At 39.6% G+C, this 25,044-nt stretch overlaps 2 protein-coding genes and 1 long non-coding RNA gene across 7 annotated transcripts; 2 read left to right on the top strand and 1 right to left on the bottom strand.

Moving 5' to 3' along the window:
• Positions 1-2,202, top strand: LOC103977457 (protein RICE SALT SENSITIVE 3-like). 2 transcript variants are annotated; one of them, XM_018823092.2, is made up of 7 exons: positions 1-430; positions 521-574; positions 671-814; positions 890-999; positions 1,118-1,159; positions 1,259-1,315; positions 1,536-2,202. In XM_018823092.2, exons 1-7 carry the CDS (start codon positions 294-296, stop codon positions 1,952-1,954), a joined length of 963 nt encoding a protein of 320 aa, XP_018678637.2. In that variant the 5' UTR covers positions 1-293; the 3' UTR covers positions 1,955-2,202. The 2 variants fall into 2 exon arrangements, with proteins under 2 accessions (XP_018678637.2, XP_009391246.2); XM_009392971.3 differs by having other exon boundaries at positions 5-430; positions 890-995.
• Positions 2,203-3,531: 1,329 nt separating this feature from the next.
• LOC103978038 (CST complex subunit CTC1) lies at positions 3,532-16,225 on the bottom strand. Of its 4 annotated transcripts, none has more exons than XM_018822770.2 (16): positions 15,045-16,225; positions 14,440-14,558; positions 14,284-14,358; positions 14,094-14,172; positions 13,928-13,987; positions 13,204-13,281; positions 12,921-13,121; positions 11,780-11,884; positions 10,885-11,166; positions 10,351-10,782; positions 9,619-10,245; positions 9,452-9,543; positions 7,857-8,073; positions 7,475-7,592; positions 6,668-6,996; positions 3,532-6,014 (listed from the first exon to the last, which is right to left on the bottom strand). In XM_018822770.2, the coding sequence occupies exons 1-16, from the start codon at positions 16,131-16,133 to the stop codon at positions 5,829-5,831; spliced, it is 4,089 nt and encodes a 1,362-aa protein (XP_018678315.2). In that variant the 5' UTR covers positions 16,134-16,225; the 3' UTR covers positions 3,532-5,828. The 4 variants fall into 4 exon arrangements, with proteins under 4 accessions (XP_018678315.2, XP_018678314.2, XP_064954513.1 ...); XM_018822769.2 differs by having other exon boundaries at positions 7,475-7,601; XM_065098441.1 differs by lacking the exon at positions 6,668-6,996.
• A 392-nt stretch (positions 16,226-16,617) lies between these two features.
• On the top strand, positions 16,618-24,375 carry LOC103977459 (uncharacterized). Its single transcript, XR_010485061.1, has 3 exons — positions 16,618-16,719; positions 17,025-17,528; positions 23,707-24,375. It is a non-coding gene; the product is annotated as an uncharacterized LOC103977459 (long non-coding RNA).
• Positions 24,376-25,044: the final 669 nt, after the last annotated feature.

A 25,044-nucleotide genomic window follows, 5' to 3' on the forward strand; every position in this document is an offset into this window, starting at 1 on the left:
GTCTGGTTTTTGCTCAGACTCAATTATATATGATGTGGCCAGGAAGAAAGTCTAATGATGAACAGCTTTGAAAGTTGTGGTTGGGTGGGGATAGGCGAGGAGACCATAGCAAGCAGGGATGTGGAGCTATAGAGATGATACTGGTGAAATCTAGCTCATGAATGTGAGAGAGAGAAAGAGAGAGAGAGAGAGAGAGGTATATATTTGGCTATAGCTAGCACTGGTAGGTAGATTATAGATAGCAAGATAGAGAGGATGGTGTGGAGATCTGGTTAGTGATCATAGGCCTTTTAATGGAGGAACAACTCAATCCTTTAGCAGTCACCCACCTCCTGCAACACACCCTGAGAAGCTTGTGCAACCACAAGAGCTCCCAGTGGATCTATGCTGTGTTCTGGAGGATCTTGCCAAGGAACTACCCACCACCCAAGTAATCAAAAAGGAGCAACACATGCATCACGGATAATTTCCATCTTTTGCAGTAAGTTTCTAACTTCGTTCTTGATCTTTGTTGTGGCAGGTGGGATCTTCATGGAGGGGTCTATGACAGAAGTAGAGGAAACAGGAGGAACTGGTACATGTACTTTGTTTGGATTTCTCCACACACCTGAACACGCTCTTGAATCCTCTCTCTCTCTCTCTCTCTCTCTCTCTCTCTCTCTCTCTCTAGGATACTTGCATGGGAGGATGGGTTCTGCAACTTTGCTGCCTCCAGCTGTGAGCAAGCCATGACGGAAGAAGAGTGCCAGATGAAAGGTCTCCAACCTGAGCTCTTCTTCAAGATGTCCCATGAGATCTACAACTACGGGGAAGGGTGAGCAGGAAGAAGATGACTCTGATGACTCCTCTCTTTTTTCCTTCTGTTTGATGCTGAGAATACTTTTGGCAGCTTGATCGGAAAAGTTGCAGCAGATCACAGCCATAAATGGGTGTTTAAGGAACCCCAAGATCATAAGATGGTTTTGCTGTCGACATGGAACAACCCTGCTGATTCCGTAAGTGCGTCTTTCTTTGCTTGCGAGCTCTTTTGCACAAGCTTAGTTCTGTGAGTCTATCTCTTGTATTACTATACTTGTTGATGTGTTTGTGGAAATGAGGGAATGCTTTGTTGCACCAGCAACCGAGGACTTGGGAGGCTCAGTTTCAATCTGGCATCGAGGTAGCATAAATACCCTTTACTGCTGTCGTTACTGCAAGTTCCATCTTCCTTTCATCCAAGCTGCAGACTGACTTGAGTTGCCTCCCACCATTAATGCAGACCATTGCTCTGGTTGCTGTCAGGGAAGGCGTTGTACAGTTGGGTTCCGTCAACAAGGTCTCTCTCTCTCTCTCTATCTCTCTCTCTCTCTCTCTCTCTCTCTCTCTCTCTCTCTCTCTCTACACAGATGATTAAGATTTCTTGTCTGATGATGATGCTGCTCTCATCTGATTCAACAACACAAATAGAACATACCCATAGATAGTGCATGCCAATTATCACATGGTCACATTGACTTGGCGTCTGTTGCTTACCTTCCCATGGCAACTGGATGAAGGTGATGGAGGACTTGAGCTTGGTCATTCTACTCCGCAAGAAGTTCGACTACCTAGAAAGTATACCCGGCGTCCTCCTACCGCACCCGTCGTCGTCGGCGTGCCCGATGAGGATCGAAGCCTGCACACTCCCTCAGAACTGGCCCGCCTTCCCGCCGGTGGAGTTCTACGACCATTTCAGCCCGCAGATGAGGGTCGTTACGCCGTCGATGAGCAGCCTCGACGCCCTCCTTTCGAAGCTGCCCCCGGTCGGCCTGCCGCCGCCGACGCCAGCGGTGTCCTCACCAGGCTACTTCGAGATGCCGGTGCTCGTGCAGCCGCAGAAGCCCTCCTTGGGAGTGATGGAGATGGAGAGGGTGGCGAAGGAGGAGATGGAAGAGGAGTATGGGCAAGAGAGTGGCGTGCTGGAGATGGGTGGTGAGTGCAGCAGCTCCATGTCTTACTATGTCAATGTTGCCAAAGCAGATGAAGGGTTTTGATCTATGGAATCTAAATGAGCAGTGTCTCCATTAAGAGCTTTGCTACTGTATGTGATTACAATCTGTAACCTGTGGTATTAAATAGGATGGCATTATGGTACAATTCTAACATTATTGGGAGAAGGCATTAAAGGTTAGCAAGTAACATAGACATGAGAAATAAATAATAGTATCCTAATTGGGTTGATTATGTGAATCTTTTATCATCATTGATTTTATTTATAGTTTCAAGTAAATTTTTTTTAATGGTTTTATTTATAATTTCTAGTAAAATCTTCTTTTAAGTACCCTTTATGGAAAATGTTATTGATGCTTAATTATTCATTTTACTGTTCATTACCTCAGAAAAGACAGTATCAAAATGGACATTGCTGAATTATTTCCTCTCTTCAGGTGAAGATAGAATGTACAAAGGGTTCAACTGTTCATCTCCAATGGTTCAAACAGGTAAATACAGTAGGAAGATGGAGAACTGAACTTGTAATAGGAATATTGTTTCACTTCTCAGTTTTTGGCTCAAAATTCCTGCATCAGAAGTCAAAACACTTGTATATTAAGCATCGAGGTCTGCAGATCACTTGTATATTAAGAGTTGTGCTCAACTATGGGTTTGAGCTTTTACATGTTAGAAATCAATAGGAGTGGCAGTATTAGCAACAGAAGAACAGGTTCAGATAACATTTAAGATGTTCCAAAATGAAGATAAAACATCAGTCTCAAATGGACTGGACACAAAGGGAAGTAATGAAGCAACACCAGATCAAGATTGCTTCCTTTGTTTCAGAAGTCAGGACGTGCCAACTGCTTCCTGCATCACATAGATAATAAGCTGGGAATTGAATTAGGTGTCAGTAGACACTGGGACAAGGAATACAATCGGAGATGAGATCCGAGTGTTCTAATGGCATATCACTCGGAAACCTGGAAACATTCAGGTCTGAATCTGTACTATTGTTTGAATTCTTTGGCACCACCACAAGTTTTCGGCTTCGAAACTGATCGAAAACATTCATCTGCAAGAATTAGAGAGAAGTCCAAGACAGTACCGAGTACAAAAGGGAAATGGAGGAACCATCTGCAGTGAGAGATGGAATCCAACACCCCAAGAACAAGACGCCATCTGCAACAAACTTGTTCCTCTTTTGTCATCCCTCACTGTTGATTGTGATCCATCACTTCTTCCTCCACTGGCTACAGTAAAGCTTTGTGATATGCAAGAAGAAACAAACTCAAATGATCTCAGCATCCTTATGAAGCCTGTAGAATGACAGGGAAAATAGTGAGAATTATTCATCCTGTTTGTTCTTTAATGGAGAGGATAGAGAACGAAAGCCACATATCAATGTCAAACAGTAACCTCAGCATCACTCAGTATACCTGTTCTTGATGCAATCTTTGGAATCATATAGCCATGTCCACAGGTTTGGACAAGTTGATATCTCTGCTAAGAAGTATCCTCCGGAACCCAAGAATCAATTGGAAAGCAGACTACACAGTCTCTCATGTCCATGTCACAATGTTACCAACAAAGCTACCAAATAACAAATCAAATACAAGTTTTTCTATTCTTTATATTTTATTCAATATGGAATACAAATCGGTACTGTATCAGTTCAATAAGTTATTTTGTAACATGTAGCAATTTTGTGTTGCATGCTTGAAGGGCACATTTAATGACAAGTGCACTTTAAGCACAAAAATGTAAATGAAAACAGAAATAAATGTCTGTTCCTGACTCTTGTATATTCAATATAAACTGAGAGAAAATGTAGAGCTTTCTCAGACATTATAATACTACATTCAGACTATTATTTTCTAATAAGGTGGCACCTATTATGGTGCAGCTCTTTTCTGCTTCCACTTCTTGGACGGATTCAGCATATTTTATTCCAAATCTGAAATTTAAACACTTTATTGGCAGCAAAAATAAAATACAAACATCCAATGCGCCTCTTGTTTACAGCTTTAACACAGTTTCTTCCATATCATTCACTGTCTTTTCTGTTATTATACACAGGTAAGTAGCTAAATTTAGTGTCCGTCACTCACTCAAACCTCAACATCAAAGAGTGCGTCGTGACATACCTATTGCATGCACTAAACCATGACTTCACAATATCATTTAAAATGATGTCTTTTTGAGATACAAATTTACAACAGATTACAAACCTGCAGACAAAAAGCTAAACATGAAGTAAAAAGCACAAGGAAAACTAATATGTTAGTTGAAAAGTTCCTCGAATGCAAATATATTGAAGATGATAAACTAGTGATTTAAAAAGCGTTATGCACCAAACACTCGAGCGAAACGAGACGCCCTGAAATATAAAAAATATAAAAAGTATATAATACTACTGATCTACTATTAATAGTATTTAATATACTGTTAATAATAATTAAAAGAGAGAAAAGAGTTACCGACGATGGAAAGTAGCGAAAGAGAGGGCAACAATTGGGACGACAACAATGACGATGGAAGAAACTACATATGGTAGCAATAGCGACGGAGGAAGTTTTTGACAACAGCAACGACGACAGAGGAAGCTGCAGACGACAGTAGCGACGACGGAGGAAGCTATGGACAACAGCAGCAACAACGGAGAAAGCTTCGGATGGTGGCAGCGGACGACGAAAGCTGTGGACGACGATGTCGTGGGTGGAAGAAGCTTCAGATGTATCTGTCGATGGTGGAGGAAGCTTTGGTCCTCGAAGGAGTTGCACACGGAAGCAACGATGGTGAAGGGAACTATGCACGAAAGGTAGACCTTCAAACCTGTCCGTTGACGACGAAGTCAACGACTGCGCATGAAGTAGGGTTTATAGCTCGGGGTCGAGGGGGAGGAGGAGGTCGCGAGGGGCTTGAGTGTGCAAGTTTAACAACACTATTTAGTTGGTTCAATTGAACCAACTAAGCTATTGTTCAACCGAACCAGACTTGATTGTCTGGTTCGATTGTTTTGTTTCCATCGGGCGCTTGCCCAAGGCGCCCCATGGGTTAATCGAACCAACTAAGCTATTGTTCAACCGAACCAAACTTGATTGTTTGGTTCAGTTGCTTTGTTTCAATTGGACACTTGCCCAAGACGCTCAGTAGGCAAGTGCCCAGGCGACGCTTCACTAAAGGGCACCACTTAGTCAAGCTTTGAGGCACTCAAGCCTCACCTCGCCTCACCCAAGTGCCTAGGCGAGCACCCGGACACCTATTTAAACCACTGTGGTAAACGATTTGATACTTGCTTAGAATAAACATCATTTAGAAGACAATACAAAAGAATTTCCAGGTGGCATTATAATTTTGCTACAACAAAATGAAAAACTGATTGATAATATAAGAAGCTATCTAGACAAATATATAGCTAGCATTGCAAAAAAGTAGAAGAATGTCAACTAAACCTCATCCATAGTATCCCCAATTCATTTTCAACTGCCTTTTCTTAACCTACTGACATATTCTGAACATGAAAACCAAATTTATTACCGGATTTGTGCCCAGTATTCCTAGAAGTTGAGAAATGGCTAGAGATAGAAGGCGAGGAATATGGTCAAAAGCTTGTCCAAGATTGTCTTGCTAACTCTGTAACAGCATGATGGAGGTGATCTACAACCTTGCAACAAATCTCCAAACCTACTGATCTTTGGGTTTGGCACACCTCAATGTTTGTGGCTGGTGGTTTCGAAGCAAGAAAAATCCCATATGTGAGCTGCCTCTCCAAGAACCAGAAGGCCAACTTTCTGGATGTTTCTGTATCCTTCAATCAGCTATCAAATCCACTTTACCATGGACCACCAACAACTCCAGATATAGTGAAATTGATGCTAGCCAGTGCATAGAATATTGGATATGCTTCTAACCTCTTTCACTGAATCTACATGGCCAACTTCTCCAACCCACAAATGTGGCATTGACTGAAGTTTTTGATGATATTCGAGAAACTCTTTGTTACCGCAGAATAAATTGCCACAGATTAAAGCAGTTGAGTCCACTGAATTGCCAGCAACATTCTGCCAAAATAGAAAATTAGTGTAAAGGTCATTTTTGCAATTTGCACTCAGTGCTACAACAAACTAGTTACACATTTCAATTAAACCAAGTTCTAAAAAGACTGTAACATAAAAGAAACAGATAATTAAAATTCCACATTAATTTAAATCCTCTGATTAAAGGTAAAAAACACAGATTTACAATCTCAGGCAGCCAAGTCAAGAAAAGAAAACAGAGAATGTGGAAAGGATGTTAAAGTGAGCTGGAAAAACACCCACAGCAGCTGAACAATCATTATTTTGTGCTGAAGATAGATTATAGAAAGATGTACTGTTAAATAATAAATGTCATGTTCATCAACAGAGACAAGAATGCCAATCACAATTATACTATGGAAGAATAATAGAACTAAGCACTCCTTGATGTGTTCAGTACTTCCTGATAAAAGTGCAATCTATCAGCATAGAACGAAGAATAATAGCTGACAGGCTATAACATAGAAAACATATAAAAAGTGCAATCTATCAGCAAGAATGTGTAGTTCTGGGATCTTGCCTGACAGCATAGCATAACAATAGAAAGTTACTAACAGAAAATACATCATTTGGCTAAAATATAATTAGAACATTCCATACTTGCTGACAAGGTTAAGAGGGAAGAGGAAAGAACCTACAAGAGTTGATGCATGACATGCGTTGAGGACGATAGACCTCAGAAGTCTCTCGTCTGCATTACTGAAAACTTTATGCGAGTCAACAGAAAATGTTAAATCTTCACAGGACAAGTCAGATGTTGCTCCATGGTTCCTAATGACAATTCTATGATGCTTTTTTAGCATCTTATGAAGATGGTAACCAATAGCATGTTGAAAGTCCTGATTTCCAGACGTTTTCAATATCTTGCTGCTAGTCAAGAAAGACTTTCGAGTTGTTTCATGTAGCCTAAGCAGTGCCTCAGCTCGACCATTGTCAGCCCAGCAACAACACAAAGACGATCCATCATCTACATAAATAAAAATATACTCAGTACAATAATATAAGCTATTTCATACCACATCCAGAGTCAAGAGTATGTCACTAGTAGCTCATCTTCTCAGTTATTATTTAGTGCTTCTAACTTGATCCCTGTGAAGTTTGTACATGTAATAGCCTAAGAATTATAAAGCCTACATCTTTACTAAGTCAATGGCATAGTTTACAAAAAGCCCCATTGACTTATACATTTAAATCCATCCTAATTTGCAAGCAAAATCTATTAGTCCAATTTCTATCAGAAGCAATCAGGAAAGTGGACATCAGAACATTAATCTTGGCATTGAATTTGTCAATCCCCATAAATCATTATAAAGATTGTCTTCAGTGAACAACAAATACAGAAACCTATCTATGTGAATGATAATGCATAACCATTCCAATATGTAGTTAGACATGCATGATAACCAAAAATAAGTCATAAGAAAATAACTGGATAAATGGCTCACCTAATAAAAATCCAGCTAGTGGGATACTTGCTGCTCGCATCTTGAAAAATCTTCCACATCGCAGCTCAACAGATTCATGTGTTTGATTCTCCAGCACTAAGATAACGATAGTCACGACCTGCCCTCCCTCCAAGCAGGGAAAAGAATAACGAAACATAGAAAAAATCAACAACCAACCAGGAAAAGACAAGGGGAGAAAAGAAAAGTTAATAGTGTGGAGAATGCACCAAAAAAATAGAACCAAATGTGTGAATAAATTCAAACAAAATATGCATGAATCCTAGAAATATAAATATAAATATAAATATAAATATATATATATATATATATATATATATATATATAACCAAATTGTAATGAAGTAAAACTAAGATTTTCTTACCCTGCAACGTAGCCGGATTGGCTTACTGTTCATACACTTCAGCATCTGTGAGATTGAAACTAATGAAATCGTATCTAATATTTCCTCACACTGAATATTCCATCTGGATTCTTGTATTGGACTTCTATCAGTTTGTTGATTATCAAGTTCCTTTACCGAGTTAACCACAATAAAAGACACTGGGGTTAACATCAACTCATGCCATCTGCTGGAAGTGCTGGAGTTTTATAGAGCAAGAGTTAATTGCATTCTTCATACAAAATATGAAAAGGATCAGAAATTTAAGTCAATATATGATCTGGAGAAAACATATCAATGCTAATTCAGCAAGGTTGAATCCTAAGCTAAAACAGAAATGATGGTAATCTATATCAGTATCACAAATTTTACTTAATGCACCAAATGAAGTCTCACCAATAGAAGAATAAAAAAGCCCTGAACACATCTTTAAATTGTAAGTTATCAATAGATCTTTCAATACTTTTATACTTTTTATACTTCATCAATAAAAACTTTTCTCGCTGTTATTCAATGGGCAGACTAGTCCTAAACCCAAAGAAAAATGTGTGCTCTTTGCTCTATTTTAACTCCCTCACCATCTAGGTCTTGAAAAAACTACACAGTAGATGCTACCTTGGATTCCAAAATACATCACCAATACATTTCATTCTTTTATTGTACTATGTTTGACTTTATAAACTTCTTCATCCATAGAGAACAATGAATGTACAAAAACATTATAAAAGAACTCTCTACTTGTCCCAAAAACTTATCTATTTTCCTTGTGTTCATAGCATCTAAATGTAAAATCCAAAAAACAAGGATAAAAATAAATTGAGAAGAGAGGAAAATAAAATGACAGCAAGAGTTCCCTATCCCCAACTATTTGTGAATGGATTCACTTTTCCATCATTTAGCTTTTCCAACAGTAATTTCCTGACAAGGCTCTTCATGCACAGAATAATTATAATTTTCCAGACAACAGTAGATAATCATGTTTTTATTATACTGCAGAAAGAAGTTTTAATTATATGATATAATAGTGATGAGATATAGATTGGAACACTTAATTTTAATAAGTTGATGATCAGCAATTGGAAACAAGCAAAACCTACAAAAAAACAATGATTAAAAAGGAATATGCTTCTCTCATATTAAGACAATGTGTTCCCTTCCAACATGGCATTGTGCCTTCTGAATAACGACTTAAGAGTTAAGATTACTTCATAGTACCCCAATCCAGTAAATTCACAACAAGAACCCAATATTATGAGCATAATTGAAAGCCACAACATAGAAATGCAGATCTACAGCTAATTAGGGTATATTATAGTCCTACAATTTCATGCATCGGTCACATATCACAGACAAATTAGCAAGACCTTTACTATGTAACATGAAATCAGATGATTTAAGAAACTAAAAGCAACAGGAAAATTCCAACTTAGCAAGATGTTGATGAAGCAGCAGTATTAAACATTCAAAACTTTCTCTATATTAGCATGAAGAACATTAAGGAATCTACCAAGATAAACACCATGTGAAACAATAATTTATAATGACTAATAAACACCATAAATCATGATGAGGCATACTGCATCAAAAGGACTCTGTGAAAGGTCACATTTGCTCCGGGTCCCAATCCAATAGGATAAGCATATCTGCTTAAGCTACCACGAACTCGCACCTATAGGCAAACGTTTAAAAGAAAACAAATAAATAGTAGACACAACAAGGATAAGAACATGCAAAGGGGAATTACCATATTGTAATCATCAGTTACATAAATACAAACTTTGCATGTACTCCACTGGTTACAATTTGCCACACAACTAGAGCTCACACAAGATCTAGGTCTGCAGTCATAAATAAAAAAGTTCTCAACATTTCCATTTAATGATATTTGAGTTCCTTGTGGCAACTCGTTGTTCAGTTGATTAATAATTCCAGCAGGCATAGCAACCTCAGACATCATGTTTTGGATGCATGATGACACACTTTTAATTTCATCTAGAGAAGGAAGGAGATTATTTAAACCCTGTTGTGATGGCTCTAATTCTTCCAACTGCGTCATTGCTTCAGTAGATATATGCAAATAAACATCTGAAAGTTGACGTGTTTGATCAATGAACTGCAGGAACATTTGCTCATGCTGACAAAATTTGTTTGGACCATCTTCAATATTTTTTACTGAAGAAGCACGAGAACAGTCATCTCCAGATGATTTCCTCTGATGTTTATCCTCACCAAACAAAAATGAAAGACTCCAGAGGCTTGTCTCGGAGATCACAATAGCTTTTCCACGTATCATATGTTCACAGCCTTTTGATTTGCAGTGCAAATTTTTCTTGGAGCACTTCAGAAGATAATATGAACCTACACGAATCATCTAGCATGCAGATTGAAAAATCAGGTCACCACTTAAAGAAACTAAAAAGCAAAAAATATCCCCTACTCTTTTTGTCGAGGAAAAAAGAATCATAGAAAACGATACCTGATACTTGCTAAAGTTGTTAGATCCAAATTCTAGCAATACCCTCGAATCACTCTGATTATGAAATATGTCCTTCATTATAATCCCATTAGCATTATATAGATAGACTGGTAACTGAGACCATTTACAGTTGTTACTTCTAAATGTGAGTGAACAACAAAGGTGGCAAGACCTCTCGAACTCTCTTGAAACATTCACTGAATCAGAATGTTGGACAATATTTGATGCTTGAATAAGTTTAGACTGTTTAGACCATCCTTCAATTGAGTCTTTCAGCTGACCAGTACAATCAGATAGTTTATTTTGATTGTTGAGGAAAACTTCTGTAAGTTCACCATGTTCATATGTCTCAATAGGTATCAAATTATAAGGCAATATCAAAGCCTCAGCAAACAAACCAGAGCTGTTTGAAAAACTGAGATCATCTTGAAGCTGCAACAGCAAATAAACTAGGCAATTAATGAAATAAACTAATTACATAAAACATGGTAATAAGAGAATAATTTTCGGTGTTCCGATGATCATGAGACATACACTCTGATGGACAGGAAATTTGTGAGTAACAAGAAACAGATGAAACATGTCATCATTACTGCAATTGACGTGATTCTTGTCCATGTAAGAAGGAATTTGATGAGGAAAACTAGTCCAGGTTATGTCCCTGACATAGAAGTGAACATAAACTGCAAGTTGAGATTTTTCCTTATGAGAGAAATGCTGAAATATAGCTCTGCATGAGAGTGATCCATCAAAATGACACTGCAGATGATCTACTTGGTGTGGTGAACCTTCCATAACAAGTTTATAATCTTTGACCTAGATAACAAGAAACATTATGATAACATAAGTAGACAGGCATGCCGATAAACATCTCACAGCTCATTAGAAACAATAGTATCACCAAAATCATGAGAACATAATATGCTGCCAAAAGAAAGAATTAAACACTGTTTGGATTTACAAGTATGAAATAAAAAAGGGAAAATGTAGTTGTGAGTTACTTTGCCCATCCTCGTCAGTCTATTGCACTAAAAGGGCTCCCTCTTGATTTGTTTTCCTTATTAAATATATTTTTATTGATATCCTATCTCAGAAATTGAACATTTCAATTATCAATCACTGTAGAGCTTTCTGAATACCTCCTCTCTATTGTTGATAATTACCTAATTCAAGTGAATGGTAGATCATCCAGCAAAAGCACCTTCTGTTCCTCTCCCATAAAATCTCAATCCAGCAAATGTTGATTCTTTTTTTATAATCAATAAATTAACGAATTCTTGTTTAAGATGGTCTTACACACTACACAAATTAGAAATATCCAAGTGAAACAGGAAACAGGGAACTAGATTGCATTAATTTATCAAACGCAATTATAGTACAAGTTAACAAAGATCTAGAAATATATTAAGAAAGAACTGCAATCTTTCACCTCATAGATGGTCTGAAAATCAACATCTACTGGTAAATCTGGCACGACAACATCAATGCTTCCTGTTGCATCAGTCAATTGCAACCTCCCAGAACATTGAGAAATCTGAAAATGGAAAATGATCATTATATAAGCACTCAGATTGCACTACTTGCGTATTAACAATATGACAAAATAAGGTAACAAGATATTGGTATTTGACTAACAAAAAGAACATTTTATCAAAAACAATATATCAGACTTATTGTCGCAGAAAATTCAGATATCATTGAACAATGTCATTAACGGAGTACATGCCCCGATAACAAAGAACAACATAAACAAAAAAATAATTAAACCAATTTCCACATATTAGAACTATAAATATGGGGTACCAGTAAAAACTAGAACCCCAATCCAATGAAAAGAAGAGACAACCACTTTAGAGAAAATGCAAAACAGGTACAAGTACATTTGCAATTTTGATGATATGCAAGTGACTAGCGCTCCATCACAAACCACAAAATCTTTCATTGAGGTGTTAACGATCATAAGATCCTGGTATGATCTGTGTAAACTTAAATCCTGCAAAAGTCTATATCATGATCAATTGGATGACATGCTAGGCAACTTGAATAAGAAAGGCATCAGAAGGATATCAGCATAAAATTAAAAAGAATTTTATTTCACTTAACCTTTTCCCAAAAAAAAAGAAAGCAAATAAAAGGAACACATATGAAAGGATAATAGGACATAATCATGGATAGAATAAATCCAATAACACCATCTTAAGCAGTGATCAGTTTTAAAATTAAGCAGTTCAAATATGTTTTCCAGATGGTCTAGCCACTAATGATTACTAACAAATTATATGTGAGTGGCATTTTTATAATTAACAAAAATTTTCCAGATTGGAGACCCCTAAATGTTTTTGGTGAACATTGCTATACTTTGTTACTGATTTTTTGTCATTTGCAACTAAAGTCAATTTAGAATCTCTCATTACCTAATCAATAGATTGATTGCAGACTTAGTATCTTTTAACAACTATCACAGAATCAATCTCAACAAACAAATTTCTTATAGCTGCCAATCCACAACCACACAAGCCAATATAATAAAAACAGAGATTTAGTGCAAATACATGATTTATATCACTAACCTTGAATACTCCCATTAAAACAAAGCCTAAATCATCACTTGAAATAATTCTTCTAATCATGTGTTCATATAAAGTTCCTCTGGGAAGGAAATGGTCTAAATATTGGTTCATCTCAACTATTTCATCATCAACATGTCTCTCTGATGGCATTGAAACCCACATTTCTTCGCACCACCTTGTAAGATTAGATATTGGTATTACCTGAAAAAAAAAATTCAAACAGCAAATAATGACTGAGTTACAGAACAATTAGCAGAGTTGATTTCTGTGTAACAATTCATACCAATTTAAGGAACGAGAAGTTCAAATCGCTTCTGAAATTGCATTGGCCATGTTTGCAGAAATTCATAAACAACCCAAGCTGCAAGCAACATCAAACTATGCATCCCTTTAAAGCATGACAAGTACCCATGAGCAAGGACTTGATTAAGTAGATTATGTTGTCAACATTAAATGAAACCTAACCTATGAGGGCACACAGAGAAGGAAGGTGAGGATGAAAAACAAGAAGGTTTATAGTGTATTTTCTAAATGGCAAAAAAATGCACTATACATTAGGTACCAGTGCATGAGGCTCACATCAATGTGAGATCTAAGGAGAGTCCACATATGCAACCTTATCCCAAAAAACAGAGAAGTTGTTTGCATGTGTCACATTAGGTATGTTGCTCTAAATGGAGCCAACAATGGTAAGAGACCCGAGCCAAACATAGCTCAAGTTAATCTGCTGTGAGGAAGATGGGCATATTTTCACACAGATTGGAACAGACCTTGTGTTAAAATTCCAATTTATGATGCCTGAAACAACCCAAGAAATTAATGGATTCCATGACCCAGAAAAATGGTGGAAAGAAAAGTCTTACTCAAGCAAAAGGGCCAAGCCCATGTAAGATTCTGTCATTTGAGCCAGGACAGTCAGACAGCACATCCCACAAAAAAGCTTGAAATAGATATAAGTTCGATCTGTTCCGTAGACCATTAAACAGATAATAACTAGTCAAACTTACCTGTTCTTGGAAGGCACTTGGAGGCAAACATCTAGCTGCATAAGTTTGTACAACTCCTTTCTGGTGACAACTTGAACACATAAACCATCAGCTACGACAATATTGTAGATAATAAATTTCAATCTTAAACCAATTGTAAAAGAGACTATCAAAGAAAGAAACTTACTTTCTCTGAGCCCAAAATATCCTTGTGAGAAAATATCCCAGCAAATTTTTTCTCAAAGCAAGAGACCAAAAGTAACACCCTGGCAGCCAACAAGAAAGATGTGTCACTTGAAATGTTTCAGTACAACAGGTAGATTAGAAATTTGTCAGTAAAATGATAGCTGAAGCATCTTCATCTCAATTGCACCTACCAAAATTTAGCAGAAAAGAGTAGAGATTCGATGAACTTCTCCAGTAGGCTGTTGGACTCGTATTTAAAGTGATACCTACATAAGGAAAAATGGACAACAGTAGTACAGTAGATCATAAAGGACAAAGGTAGGAAAACATTAGTCGATATGCCTTACCTGATGTCAGCAATGGAGAAGGATTTGATGCTAATGTATGTTCTGAGGCACGTCCCAAGCAGGAAGGTCTTCAGCCAAGAATAATTAACATGAACCAAATGATAATTCATAACAGAAACCTACAGAAGGCCAAGACATCCAGCAAGTGTCAATGATAAAAAACAAGAAACTATGACAATCAATAATAATATATATACGTGAGCTTTGTGAAATTGTCAAAAAGAGAACAATCATGCGCAGAATTAACTAGGTTTTAGGCAAGAGAGCAGATTTTACATAAGAAACTATAGAACTATAAGTGATATGGAAAACAAAATCACAGGAGATAAGAGAAGGACTGTCTGGAACAAACTCAAATGAAAACCAAAGAGCATTGTAACTCAAGTAGAAATGCAATAACTATTGAACAATATCTGAATAAAAAATGAATACTCGAGAATGCTGTTGGAAAAGGAAAAGAAAAAAAAGAACTTGAACTTAACTATTGAACAAAATCTGAATAAAAATTGAATACTCAAGAATGTTGTTGGAAAAGGAAAAGAAAAGAGAACTTGAACTTGGGAACTGTCTGCCTAAAGCAATCAGTTGATGAGTTGACAACATACAATAGCGCCAACCCTCAAAGAATGTTGTGGAGCAAGCACTGAATCAGTAATCAAAAGCCAGACTTTATCATCCAATTCAACCACCATGCCATTCATGTAAATTCCAGTAACAACTCCATTATACATGCCTTCGTCAGTCTTCACCGGACTCGCTGTAGGAAGCTGACTCAAGGATACCATAGTTAGCGCTGTTGACACAAACGTCAGATATGATTCCTTACCTCCAACAAAGACCAATTTCCTCTTCAACATCGAAACCATAATTACCTTCCCGATCAGCCTAAAGAGCACTGGGCGCCATAGATATGTAGGTTTGATGAAATAAATAAACACTGAATTGGTGAAAGAATGTCTGTTATTGTCTTCGTGAGGGTGAGGGCCACGCTCTAGAAAACGAGAACCACCACAACGATCACAGCCACAGGTAAGCATCTCGGCAAAGAAACCTATTGAATTCCCGCTATCCATGAGGATTCCACTGGAATTCTTCTGACTATCCTCATTTCCTTTCACGCAAGGCACACGGAAGATGGGGCTGACCGCTCTCAGAATGCCAAAGGCACGACCACGAGCCTTCAAGTCGGTTTCTTGCAACGAACAGCCCAAAGGAATCGACAGTGAGGGGTCGCAATCCGATGCCGTCTCAACTTCCGCGAGGCTCCACTGAATCACCTCAAGAACACCGCCGCTTGCGTGCTTAAATGGGAGGAAGTTCCACGCCAAAACTTGGACTTTCCGGCCGATGATCTTGAGTTCGAAGTCCAAAACGTAGCAACAGATTCTCAAAGAGCCATCGGAGAACGAGAGACAATGGTTCAGGCAGCCGAGAGATCGGTCAGAATCCTCCAGAAACAGGTCGATGGTGCCGATGAGGAGCACGGGGTGATCCAGGGGCGAGAAGATTCCAGGGTCAGGGTTTTGAACAGAGGAGACAAAAGGAGGTTCGATGGGGTTCTCGTCGGGGCCGTCAGGCCTGGGTCTTTTTGGCGCGGAAGGGGGGGAGAAAGCGGAGCCGAGGGAGGCGGCGCCCGAGAGAGGACGCGAGAAGTGTAGAAGGTCGGAGATGGAGAGGGTCCGAACACCCTCCATCCGCTCTCGTTCCTGAGGAGGGATCAAATGGAGTTCTTGGGTGGTGGAGAAAGGGAGTGAAATTGAAGGGGTTAGGGTTTTTGAAGGGGTTCGGAAAGCGGGCAACCAATTTGAAACAGGGCGGGTGAGGTCGAGTGGAGTCGAGTCATCAATCAGGACGGGAGGACACGGATGACGTGGCAGTATCTTCGACAGCAATCGTCGGCAACGATCGGACCGCAAAACGCAAATATCACGTTAAGTTGCAGAGAATTAGACGGGACCAAGACAACCGCCCCACGACACTTGCTCCACACGTCAACCTCGTTGGGCCCACCGTCGTCTCGAGACGAGGTATATGCCGTGCGTTTCTTTGTGAATCTGGTTTCTGGGACGCACTATTAGACGGCTGGGATTCACCGCTGCTTCGGGTCAAAGGAATCTGGGCCGCCGATCATGGTGTCGCGGAGCCCAAAGCACGTGTTTCGCGGACTATAAATGGCGTGTGGTGGACGAAGTCGAGGGGAAGGGAGAAGGTAGCAGTATATAGCCGTCAACCTGCCGATTTGGTAGAGGATCCTCCACCTGTGTGTCCCCGATTTGCCAGGCAAGAGACAGGGTTTGATCTCGCTTTGATCTAGTAAATGCGTCTCCTTTTCGATCTTTTTGGAGTTCTATTCGAAAAAGGCTTTATATTTCGATGAATTCCTTCATGGATTTTGATTTCTTGTTCTACTTTTTGCATTTTCCTGCGCGATTTTTTTCGATCTTTAAAGAGGTAGCGGTTTAAGGAATCGTAGTTCTTTAAAATGGTTTGGTCTTCTTGATGGTTTTTTTGGTATAAAAGAGGTGTGATTTTTATTGGTATTACTTCAGTATAGGCTCTGAGTTGGGAACTTTTCCATCTGGCAGGAAGTTTCAGTAACATCTCTGTTCATCTCCATTGATTCTATCCGTCAAGCTTGATTGTGGGAGCTTCGTGGAGTATGGCCTGCAATCTTCTCTCCTGTTGGGTTTGGCCAGGAAAAGGTCACGAGGCTCCCAATGCAACTCCTGGTTCTTCTTCTGATTCGCGCATGGGGTTTAGGGAGCCGGATCATCTGCAATTTGCAGCGGTAAATGGGCGACGAATCAAGAGGAAGTGGCATATTCTGGAGGAGCGGCAAATAGATAGGGAGTACGATGTAGTCCTGGTGCCCTCAGATGGAGGATGCGTATCGTGTTGCCAATCTGATGAGTCGGATTGGTCCATTGGCTGGTTGGAACCTCACGCCCCCGAATTCCAGACTGAGAGAGAGACCGAAAACAGCTTCGCTGTCTTGGTCCCATGCTATGGACGTGGTCGCTACGAGCAGGTGGACAGCTCCAAGAAGCATGTTTTGGGTGCTGTTGATCTCCTGGATGAGGATTATTCTGGTAAGATGGTCATAAATTGGATGTTTATCTTTCTCAAATATTTCCATCTTATATTGATATTTGATTGCTTATGCAATGTTCTAAAAAGATTTCAACTATTTTATGCATTGCAGATCATCTAGTTCCTTTTTTATCTCTTTATAAAAAAAAACTGTTTATTTCAAATTTAAAGGAATGAAAATGGGCTGAGTGGAGCAGTGCAAAAGAGAAACAAAATCTTTGGCACTACAAATTATGTTTGCTACCACAATCACTGTTAAGTATGGTGGCTGCCCCTGATTTATGTTATCATGTGATATGTAATATGTATGGCATAGTGTTACTTAGATTAGTGCATTATAATTTATGCTTTTTTTAGTTTTAGTTTTTGTGAAACAAGTAACAGCTGCATATATTAAACCAAAAACTAGCCAGATGCTACGAAAGAGAAGGGCTGAGAGCCCCAACCAAATGAGATCATCCTCCCTGGGATCTGCCCAAATTAGCAAGTCTATGGGCATTTCCATTACAAGTTCTATTGATATGCTGAAAGGAAATAACCTTGGCCTCATCGGCCAAATTCAAAATGTCCCTGTACAAGGAGGATAAATACCAAGGGACACGATTGACATTATTCACAAAATTGATCCAATCTTTAGAATCCAAGCATATCATCATCCTCTGCCAGCCTTCCATTTTGGATCTACACAAAGCACTCAGGATTGCCCAGCCTTCAACTTGCACCGAGCTGACCGCACTACATCTCATCGCTACTATTTGGCCTTCAGTTGTCTTGATCACATATCATTAACCTGCATTAGAAAGATCTTCGTTAAAAGCGCCATCACACTTAAGATTAAAGTTGTATTCCTCCAAATTAGAGGTTTGGGTAGTCTCCTCAAGAGTCTGGAGAACCCTAAAACAATCATTAGTGGCTGCCACCACCCTCCTAAAAGGGTTTCAGCACTGGCCTGGCGATTGCGAAAGTGGATTTCATTCCTGTTTACGCATAATTGCGATAGATTGTTTGTCATCACAGTTAGGAACACCTCTCTGTCAAAAAATCCCCAATCCTGCTCCTCCAATAGCCAACTTCCATCATACCAGTTTTCAAAATTTCGGAAGTCAAACTGGAATCTGTCGGATATCATTCCCCATACCAGCCTTGCAAACCTGCATTGAAATAGGACATGTCAAGCGAACTCATTAGTCATTACAGTAATTGGACACCGGACACACCAAGATCTATGAATGCATAATGTTAGCCAGGTAATCTGAGGTAGGCAATCAGTTCCAACATAGCTTCAACAAGAACATTTTGATCTTTGGGTAAACATTCACTTTCCACATCACCTTCCAGCAGGCCAGTCATCTAGCACAGGTTGAACACTCCTTCTCAACCGATGATATGCTCTGCTAGCAAAAGCACAACCATCTGGAGTTGAGGCTCAAACCCATTTATCATCACTGGGGTCCCTGGCTAAGTATATACCTAAAATCCTCCTTACTAATATTGGATGGAATCCATCTTCATCTGTTAAATCAACCACTGATGACAAAGATGATACAAAATCAACATTGACATAGGTAGGCCAGTGGCTCAATGGCATTACATCTATCCAAGGTTCAGTCCAAACTTTGGTATTCCAATCAGATCCTATGCACCTCTTGAACCCCATCTGGACAACTCCCAACAAATACTCAGGTTTCTCCAATTCCAAGAAGACCTCTGGATTCTATTGTGCCCCCAAGGTGTAAGGGGATCATATTTTGATTTAAGCACTTTAACCCAATGAAGGTCTTCACTATTGAGGAGAGGAATTAGCTGTTTGGCACAATGAGTTTTCCTAACCAATCTCAGGTCTCTAATCCCTAGCCCCCCCTCCTCCTTAAGAGTAGTGACCATACTCCATCCAATAAGATTCATTTTGTTCTTGTTTTCCTCATGATTTTAGAAGAATTCCCTAGCCATTTTTTCATCTTCTTGATGACTTTTTCATACATACAGGTATTCATTAAAATGTGTGTAGGTATAGCATTGAGGATCAAGCTCATCAAAGTGGTCTTCCCAGTTTGGGAAATAAGGCCTTTGAACCAACCTTAAACCTTACCTAGGGCTTTGTCCACCAAAACAGTTTGGTGCCTCTCATTCAGTCTCTTAAGAGTGATAAAAGAACTCAGATACTTAATTGGTCATTGCCCCTCCTGCACTCTTAAGGGTTTGACATATTCTGATACTTTCCTGCCCACTATTCCTAAGGTGGAAAAATATCTCAGATGCAAGTCTGTTGACAGCTAAGTTAGTGAGGCCTTCATCTTTGTCAAGGATCACCTGAAGGGTTTGATAGGATTTGTTGTTTCCCCTAAAGGCAACCAAAAGGTCATTAGTAAACATGAGGTGTGAAATCTTTATACAATGCAGGTTAATCAGGGAGAACACCTTAGACTCCACTTCCTCTTTAAACAAGTTGCTTAAGTTTTGTTGGACAAGAATGAATAGATACGGGGATATGGGGTCACCTTGCCTAATCCCACAATGACTTCTAAACCATTTAGATTCCTTCCCATTGATCAAACAGGAGAAAGAAGGGAAAGAAATATAAGCATAGATCCAATCCACAAAAGGCTTAGGGAAAGGCATCCTAGTAAGTGTGTTAGCAATGGCCGACCAGCTGATTCCATCATAAGCTTTGGAAACATCAAGGTTGAGCAGAGTCAAAGAAATTTTACTATGAGATTTAGAAATCGAAGAGGCCAATCCATCGGAGATCATTATGTTATCATGTATGTTCCTATCCGGGACAAATGCAGATTGGGTTTGGTCAATTAACATATTGAGGAGGGGTTTGATTTGATTTGCACAAATTTTAGACAAAATTTTGTAAATGATATGCATAGGGCAATGGATTTGATCCCTTCCGCTTTGAAACTTTAGAATTTTTTAGGTATAAACACCAAATAAGTTCTCCCCCAAGCCAGAATAGTACCCCTCTCTTGAAATTGGATGAAAGCCTTGAGTAAGGAGTGTTTAATAGTATCCCAAAAGGCCAAGTAGAACTCAGCATTGAACCCATCAGGTCTAGGACTTTTTCCCTTTCTCATTTGTTGGATAGCACTTAGGATCTCATCATAAGAAAATGGCTTAGTTAAAGCAGCCACCTTGGTTGCATCAATTTAATTGGGCATAGGGCAAAGACTCCAATCACCATCCCTACCAAGATCATTATAATTCCATAGGTGGTCATACCACTTGATAAAGCAATTGGAGATGTCTTTTTGGTTAGCCACATGGTTCCCCTCATTATCAACATTGAAGTGAATCCAGTTCCTAGTTTTTCTATGCCTAACGAGAGAGTGAAAATATTTAGTATTCCTATCCCCATCCTCAATCCAAGCAGATTTAGATTTGTTCCACCAATAGCTGTGTTGTTGACGATTTAATGCTTCCATTTTATTATAGAGACATTGAAGGGTGATAGAGTCATCCTCCATGATAACCCCAGCACTCTCAATACACTCAAGAACATGGATTTTGCCTTTGGTTTCTCGGATAGCACGGCTTAGGTTGCTCCCACACATCCTACTCCATCTACCTAAGGCAGTAAGGCCAAACCCACTCTAGTTTACCACTCGTAGCTCCACCAGGGTCTGGGTACTCAACCTCCTCCCTCCAAATCTAACCCTCCAGATCTTTAGCCTCACTGTACTCAAGCCAGTTGGGCTCAACACACAGTCATTTCCTCTTAGAAGCATATTGGTCCCTATTAATGTTGATAAGGGTGCAAGGCTGGAAGCCATTCTAGGTAGATGGAGCACAAAAGAGGTAGGAAAACTATCACACCACAAACAGTTAGCATAAGCACAATTGAGCTGAGCCAAAATCCGATCAGCCCCCCCTTCTTTTATTACTCTAGATGAACTTGGGACCCTTAAAACCCAGATCAAGCAACTCAGAACGAAAGATAAAATCACAAAAAATAGAAACTGAATCATTAAGCAAAAAAGGTCTACCTCCCAACTTATCTTCAGGATTGCAAATGATATTAAAATTACCACAAACTAACCAGGGAACATCATGCAGATTAATATCTGAAAGCTTAACCCACAGATCATTTCTAACACTACGAACAGTACTTATATAGATAACTGAGAGAAGCCAATGGGTTATACTTGAGCCTTCTATTACCAAAGAAATGGATTGGGAATTTTTGCATATTACCGTGGCTCTTTGTACGGAACTCCTCCAAGCAACCAACAATCCTCCAAGCCTTCCTCTATCCTCACAGTAGTCTCCTTGCCAGTTCTTCCCTAGCCTTTTTAGAAACTGTTTGCTCCCCTTCGCTTGCAAATGGGTCTCTAACAGACAAATGAAGGTGAGGTTGTAGCGCCATAGAAGGGAGAAAAGGTGTTCCCTGCTACTCCGCTTCCCGAGACCCTTGTGGTTCCAAGACAAGCACTTCATTAAACTAACTTAGAAGTTCCCTCCCCTCCTCCATGGCCACTGTTGGGCCTACTCTAGATTCTTTTTTTCTTGTTATGATGCCTTAAGCTATTCAAGGAAGTTTGGAAACTTCAATCGAAGCCCGTTTGGTTTTGAATCCTTCCATGCACTCAGTCCTTCGAAGCATCCACCATGGTTGCCATCTCTTGGAATGCTCTTGCTGCCTTGTCTACGAGGACACTATAGGAGATGTCGTTCTGCTTCATGCTCTTCTTTGGTTGATCTTCCAGTCTCTCCCCTTGCTTGCTTGCCTCGAAGACAAACAGGGCCTCTGTATCATCTTCCCCCAGGTTTACCTCCTCTTCTATTGTTTGAAGCACCGAAAAAAGATTTGAGGACACCCCCTCAAGGCTTCTATCGCTTGTCGAAAAGGCAAGTTGCCGCCTACTTGACCTTGGTGACGAGACTAGTAAGGTATCCTCAATCCCAAGGTTCTGATCAGACACTATCTCAGTCGTTGACTTCCTCAGGTCCTCATCCTTTGGAGTTACAAAATGTGTCTTGTGTGGCTTCCCACATTACCTCCTTGAAACGGTCCACTTGACCGACCTTTGCCCTACAACAGCATCAAATATGGAACCTTGGCCCTCTGACATAGGACTTGATTCATAAAGGAAACGGGTCATTTAGCATTGAATACTCCTCGTGGAGGGGAAGGCACATATGAGGTAGTCCCAGAACCAGGGTTAAGACCCAGGCCATGGTTCAATTCCATCGCAGGGACCGTATTCCTCGATTAAATCAAGCCAAGTGAACTATAACTCAACTCCAGATCATGCCCTACCACCGCACGAACTACTCCTCTCCCACGCACACTTGGCTAGCTGAGTCCGTCTTTGGATTCCTGTGCTTGGGTCTCCGATGAACCTTACCCACAGCCGCCCATACAACATCTCATCATCCTCCTCCAGGTTAGGGTTTCCCTTCGAGACCATTGCCGAAGCTGAAGAAGATGGGGCCAAAGCGAGACTCAATTCACAAGTTGATGTTCTATGCCCTACCTTCCAAGGTATTAGGGTTAGAGATTGCTCTTGCAGGAATCACAGTCCTCCCAGTAGCACCTAATTCATCTCATCCATATTATGGACCTGAAAATATAAGAAGCCACTAACCATCCATATCCACAATGGAACAGCCAACCGGGAGTCTCCAATGTCTAGGGAGCGCAGTCTTCAAAAACTCTAATGATGGAATCCTACCTAGGAACTTATCATAGAAGCTCGTCCGTCATTCCTCATAAGTAGATCAGACTTCTTGAGGATTGAGTTCAACTCTAAGGGCAGCTTGGCTTTGGACCTCGAATAGTTTCCTCTCCAATCCAGAGTATGGTTGTCCTTCTCTGGCTTCCTTTGTGTTTTTGAAGAGGCTAGCCTAGAGGGATGGCACCACCAGAATAGGAGTAGGGCCAGGGGTAGTCACCCTCTTTATCGTTGGAAAAATCATCGTTGCTTGTTTCCTTTTAGATGGCTTGCATCTACAAATAAATCTGAAGATACATTAGGCAGCGGAGGAGATGAACCATTCGAAGGAGGGGGAAGCAGAGCTTCCCCAGGAAGAGCTTTCATCGTCATAGCTTCTCTCTCAAGAAACTAAGTGAGAGAGACCCTTGTCAACTAGAATGCATTATAATTTATGCTACTTGATTTGAATTGTTAGAAAATAAATTTTTAGATATATTCCTCAATTTTTTTGTTGCAGATGGCCAAAAGTATATTGAACAGTGGCTTGCAGAACACTTCTCAGTATGAAACAACTTTACAGTGGCCTGCAGAACACTTACAGCATGAAACAAGTTGCTGACAGCTAGAGCTTGATGTGTTTATTATATTGTTCACCACATCAAGATCTTGGTGCTTCAGGCAAAGAACAAGGAAAAAAAAAGGAAAAAAGATGTTGATTAAAGCAGAGCAAGAAAGGAGCTGTGGGATGTTTGTGAATCCTCGGAGCAAATCATTCCTTGCAAGTTGCAAGAAAAGCAAGAGTGAAGGAAGCAGCAAAGATATGCATCCGTAACAAAGATTCAAATCGATTTGGGAACACTAAAGTTTGGCAATATGTGTTTATTCTGTGTCTCCTTGCTTCCTGCCTTACAGCAAGAACTTCGCCAGCATCAGACTCGGCCATTGGGTGTAAATATAATTCTTTTGTGTGTATATATATATGGTATCATTTTTTGCTGTGAATATATATATGTATATGTAACTATGGAATCCTTTTTTCGATTTTTTTCTGTAAATATTGTGGTTCAGGAAGGTTAGAACCCTTATGACCAATGTTTTGCAGTGTTCTCAGCTGCTATTGCTGCTGGAAGTCTTCTTGATGATTGTTTTGTATGAAAGCTTCAGTTATTTCTTTTTGGGGCATTAAGTCTGTGACTATGCAATGGTTTCTTCATACCAAAAGGCAAAAGCAAGAGTCACGCCACAATTTCTTCAAATCAATAGACGGTATCATTAGTTGCATCAGCAATTGCATTTCAAATTGATGTTTCAGTATCTGCATGCTCACATGCAATATTTTGACAATTTAGAATTGATCTTCCACTGCAAGAACTTTAAATTATCAGTCAACTGCTGATACAATTTTCCAAGCATTCTGGCCTTTGTTCTTGGCATTAGTTATCATCCCTGATAAAAAACTTCATGATAAAATATCAAAACAGCAAGTGACAAAATGGGACTGCCAACCAAGAGATTGCTGTAATTGTTAACTCTTCTCTATAGAAGCAATTCAAATGATGCAAGATTCAAATGGGTGTGCATACAGCAATAGATCATTAAGTTGAAGGCCTACATTCATGGTATTCTACACCTTCTATTTCCCAGGATTCTTTGGCAAATACTCCCTAGTAGTGAGCTGTGCTCATGTGGGTACTACATAAAGAAGTTGCCCTGTGATTCCATTTGCCTTATATCTTAAATGCTTCAGATGAAAAAAACAAAAGTTAAATCTGTTCATTGGAAGACCCAAAGTTGGGCATAAACTTAAGACATCTGAGCCCCAAATTCTTGGGTCAAACCTAATAAAAAAACCAGT

This window comes from Musa acuminata, chromosome BXJ2-3, assembly GCF_036884655.1.
Source record: "Musa acuminata AAA Group cultivar baxijiao chromosome BXJ2-3, Cavendish_Baxijiao_AAA, whole genome shotgun sequence".
Taxonomy (NCBI): Eukaryota; Viridiplantae; Streptophyta; class Magnoliopsida; order Zingiberales; family Musaceae; genus Musa; species Musa acuminata.

What these genes read in the sequence shown, in the direction of transcription:
- LOC103978038 (XM_018822769.2), bottom strand. Translation starts at nt 16,133, where the DNA reads ATGGAGGGTGTTCGGACCCTCTCCATCTCCGACCTTCTACACTTCTCG. An exon ending in ATATTTTGGGCTCAGAGAAA is followed by an intron (nt 13,988 to 14,093) that starts GTAAGTTTCTTT and finishes AGTTGTCACCAG; the next exon opens with AAAGGAGTTGTACAAACTTA. An exon ending in AATTTCCTGTCCATCAGAGT is followed by an intron (nt 10,783 to 10,884) that starts GTATGTCTCATG and finishes TTGCTGTTGCAG; the next exon opens with CTTCAAGATGATCTCAGTTT.
- LOC103977457 (XM_009392971.3), top strand. Translation starts at nt 294, where the DNA reads ATGGAGGAACAACTCAATCCTTTAGCAGTCACCCACCTCCTGCAACAC. An exon ending in ATCTACAACTACGGGGAAGG is followed by an intron (nt 815 to 889) that starts GTGAGCAGGAAG and finishes TACTTTTGGCAG; the next exon opens with CTTGATCGGAAAAGTTGCAG. An exon ending in GGAACAACCCTGCTGATTCC is followed by an intron (nt 996 to 1,117) that starts GTAAGTGCGTCT and finishes TTGTTGCACCAG; the next exon opens with CAACCGAGGACTTGGGAGGC.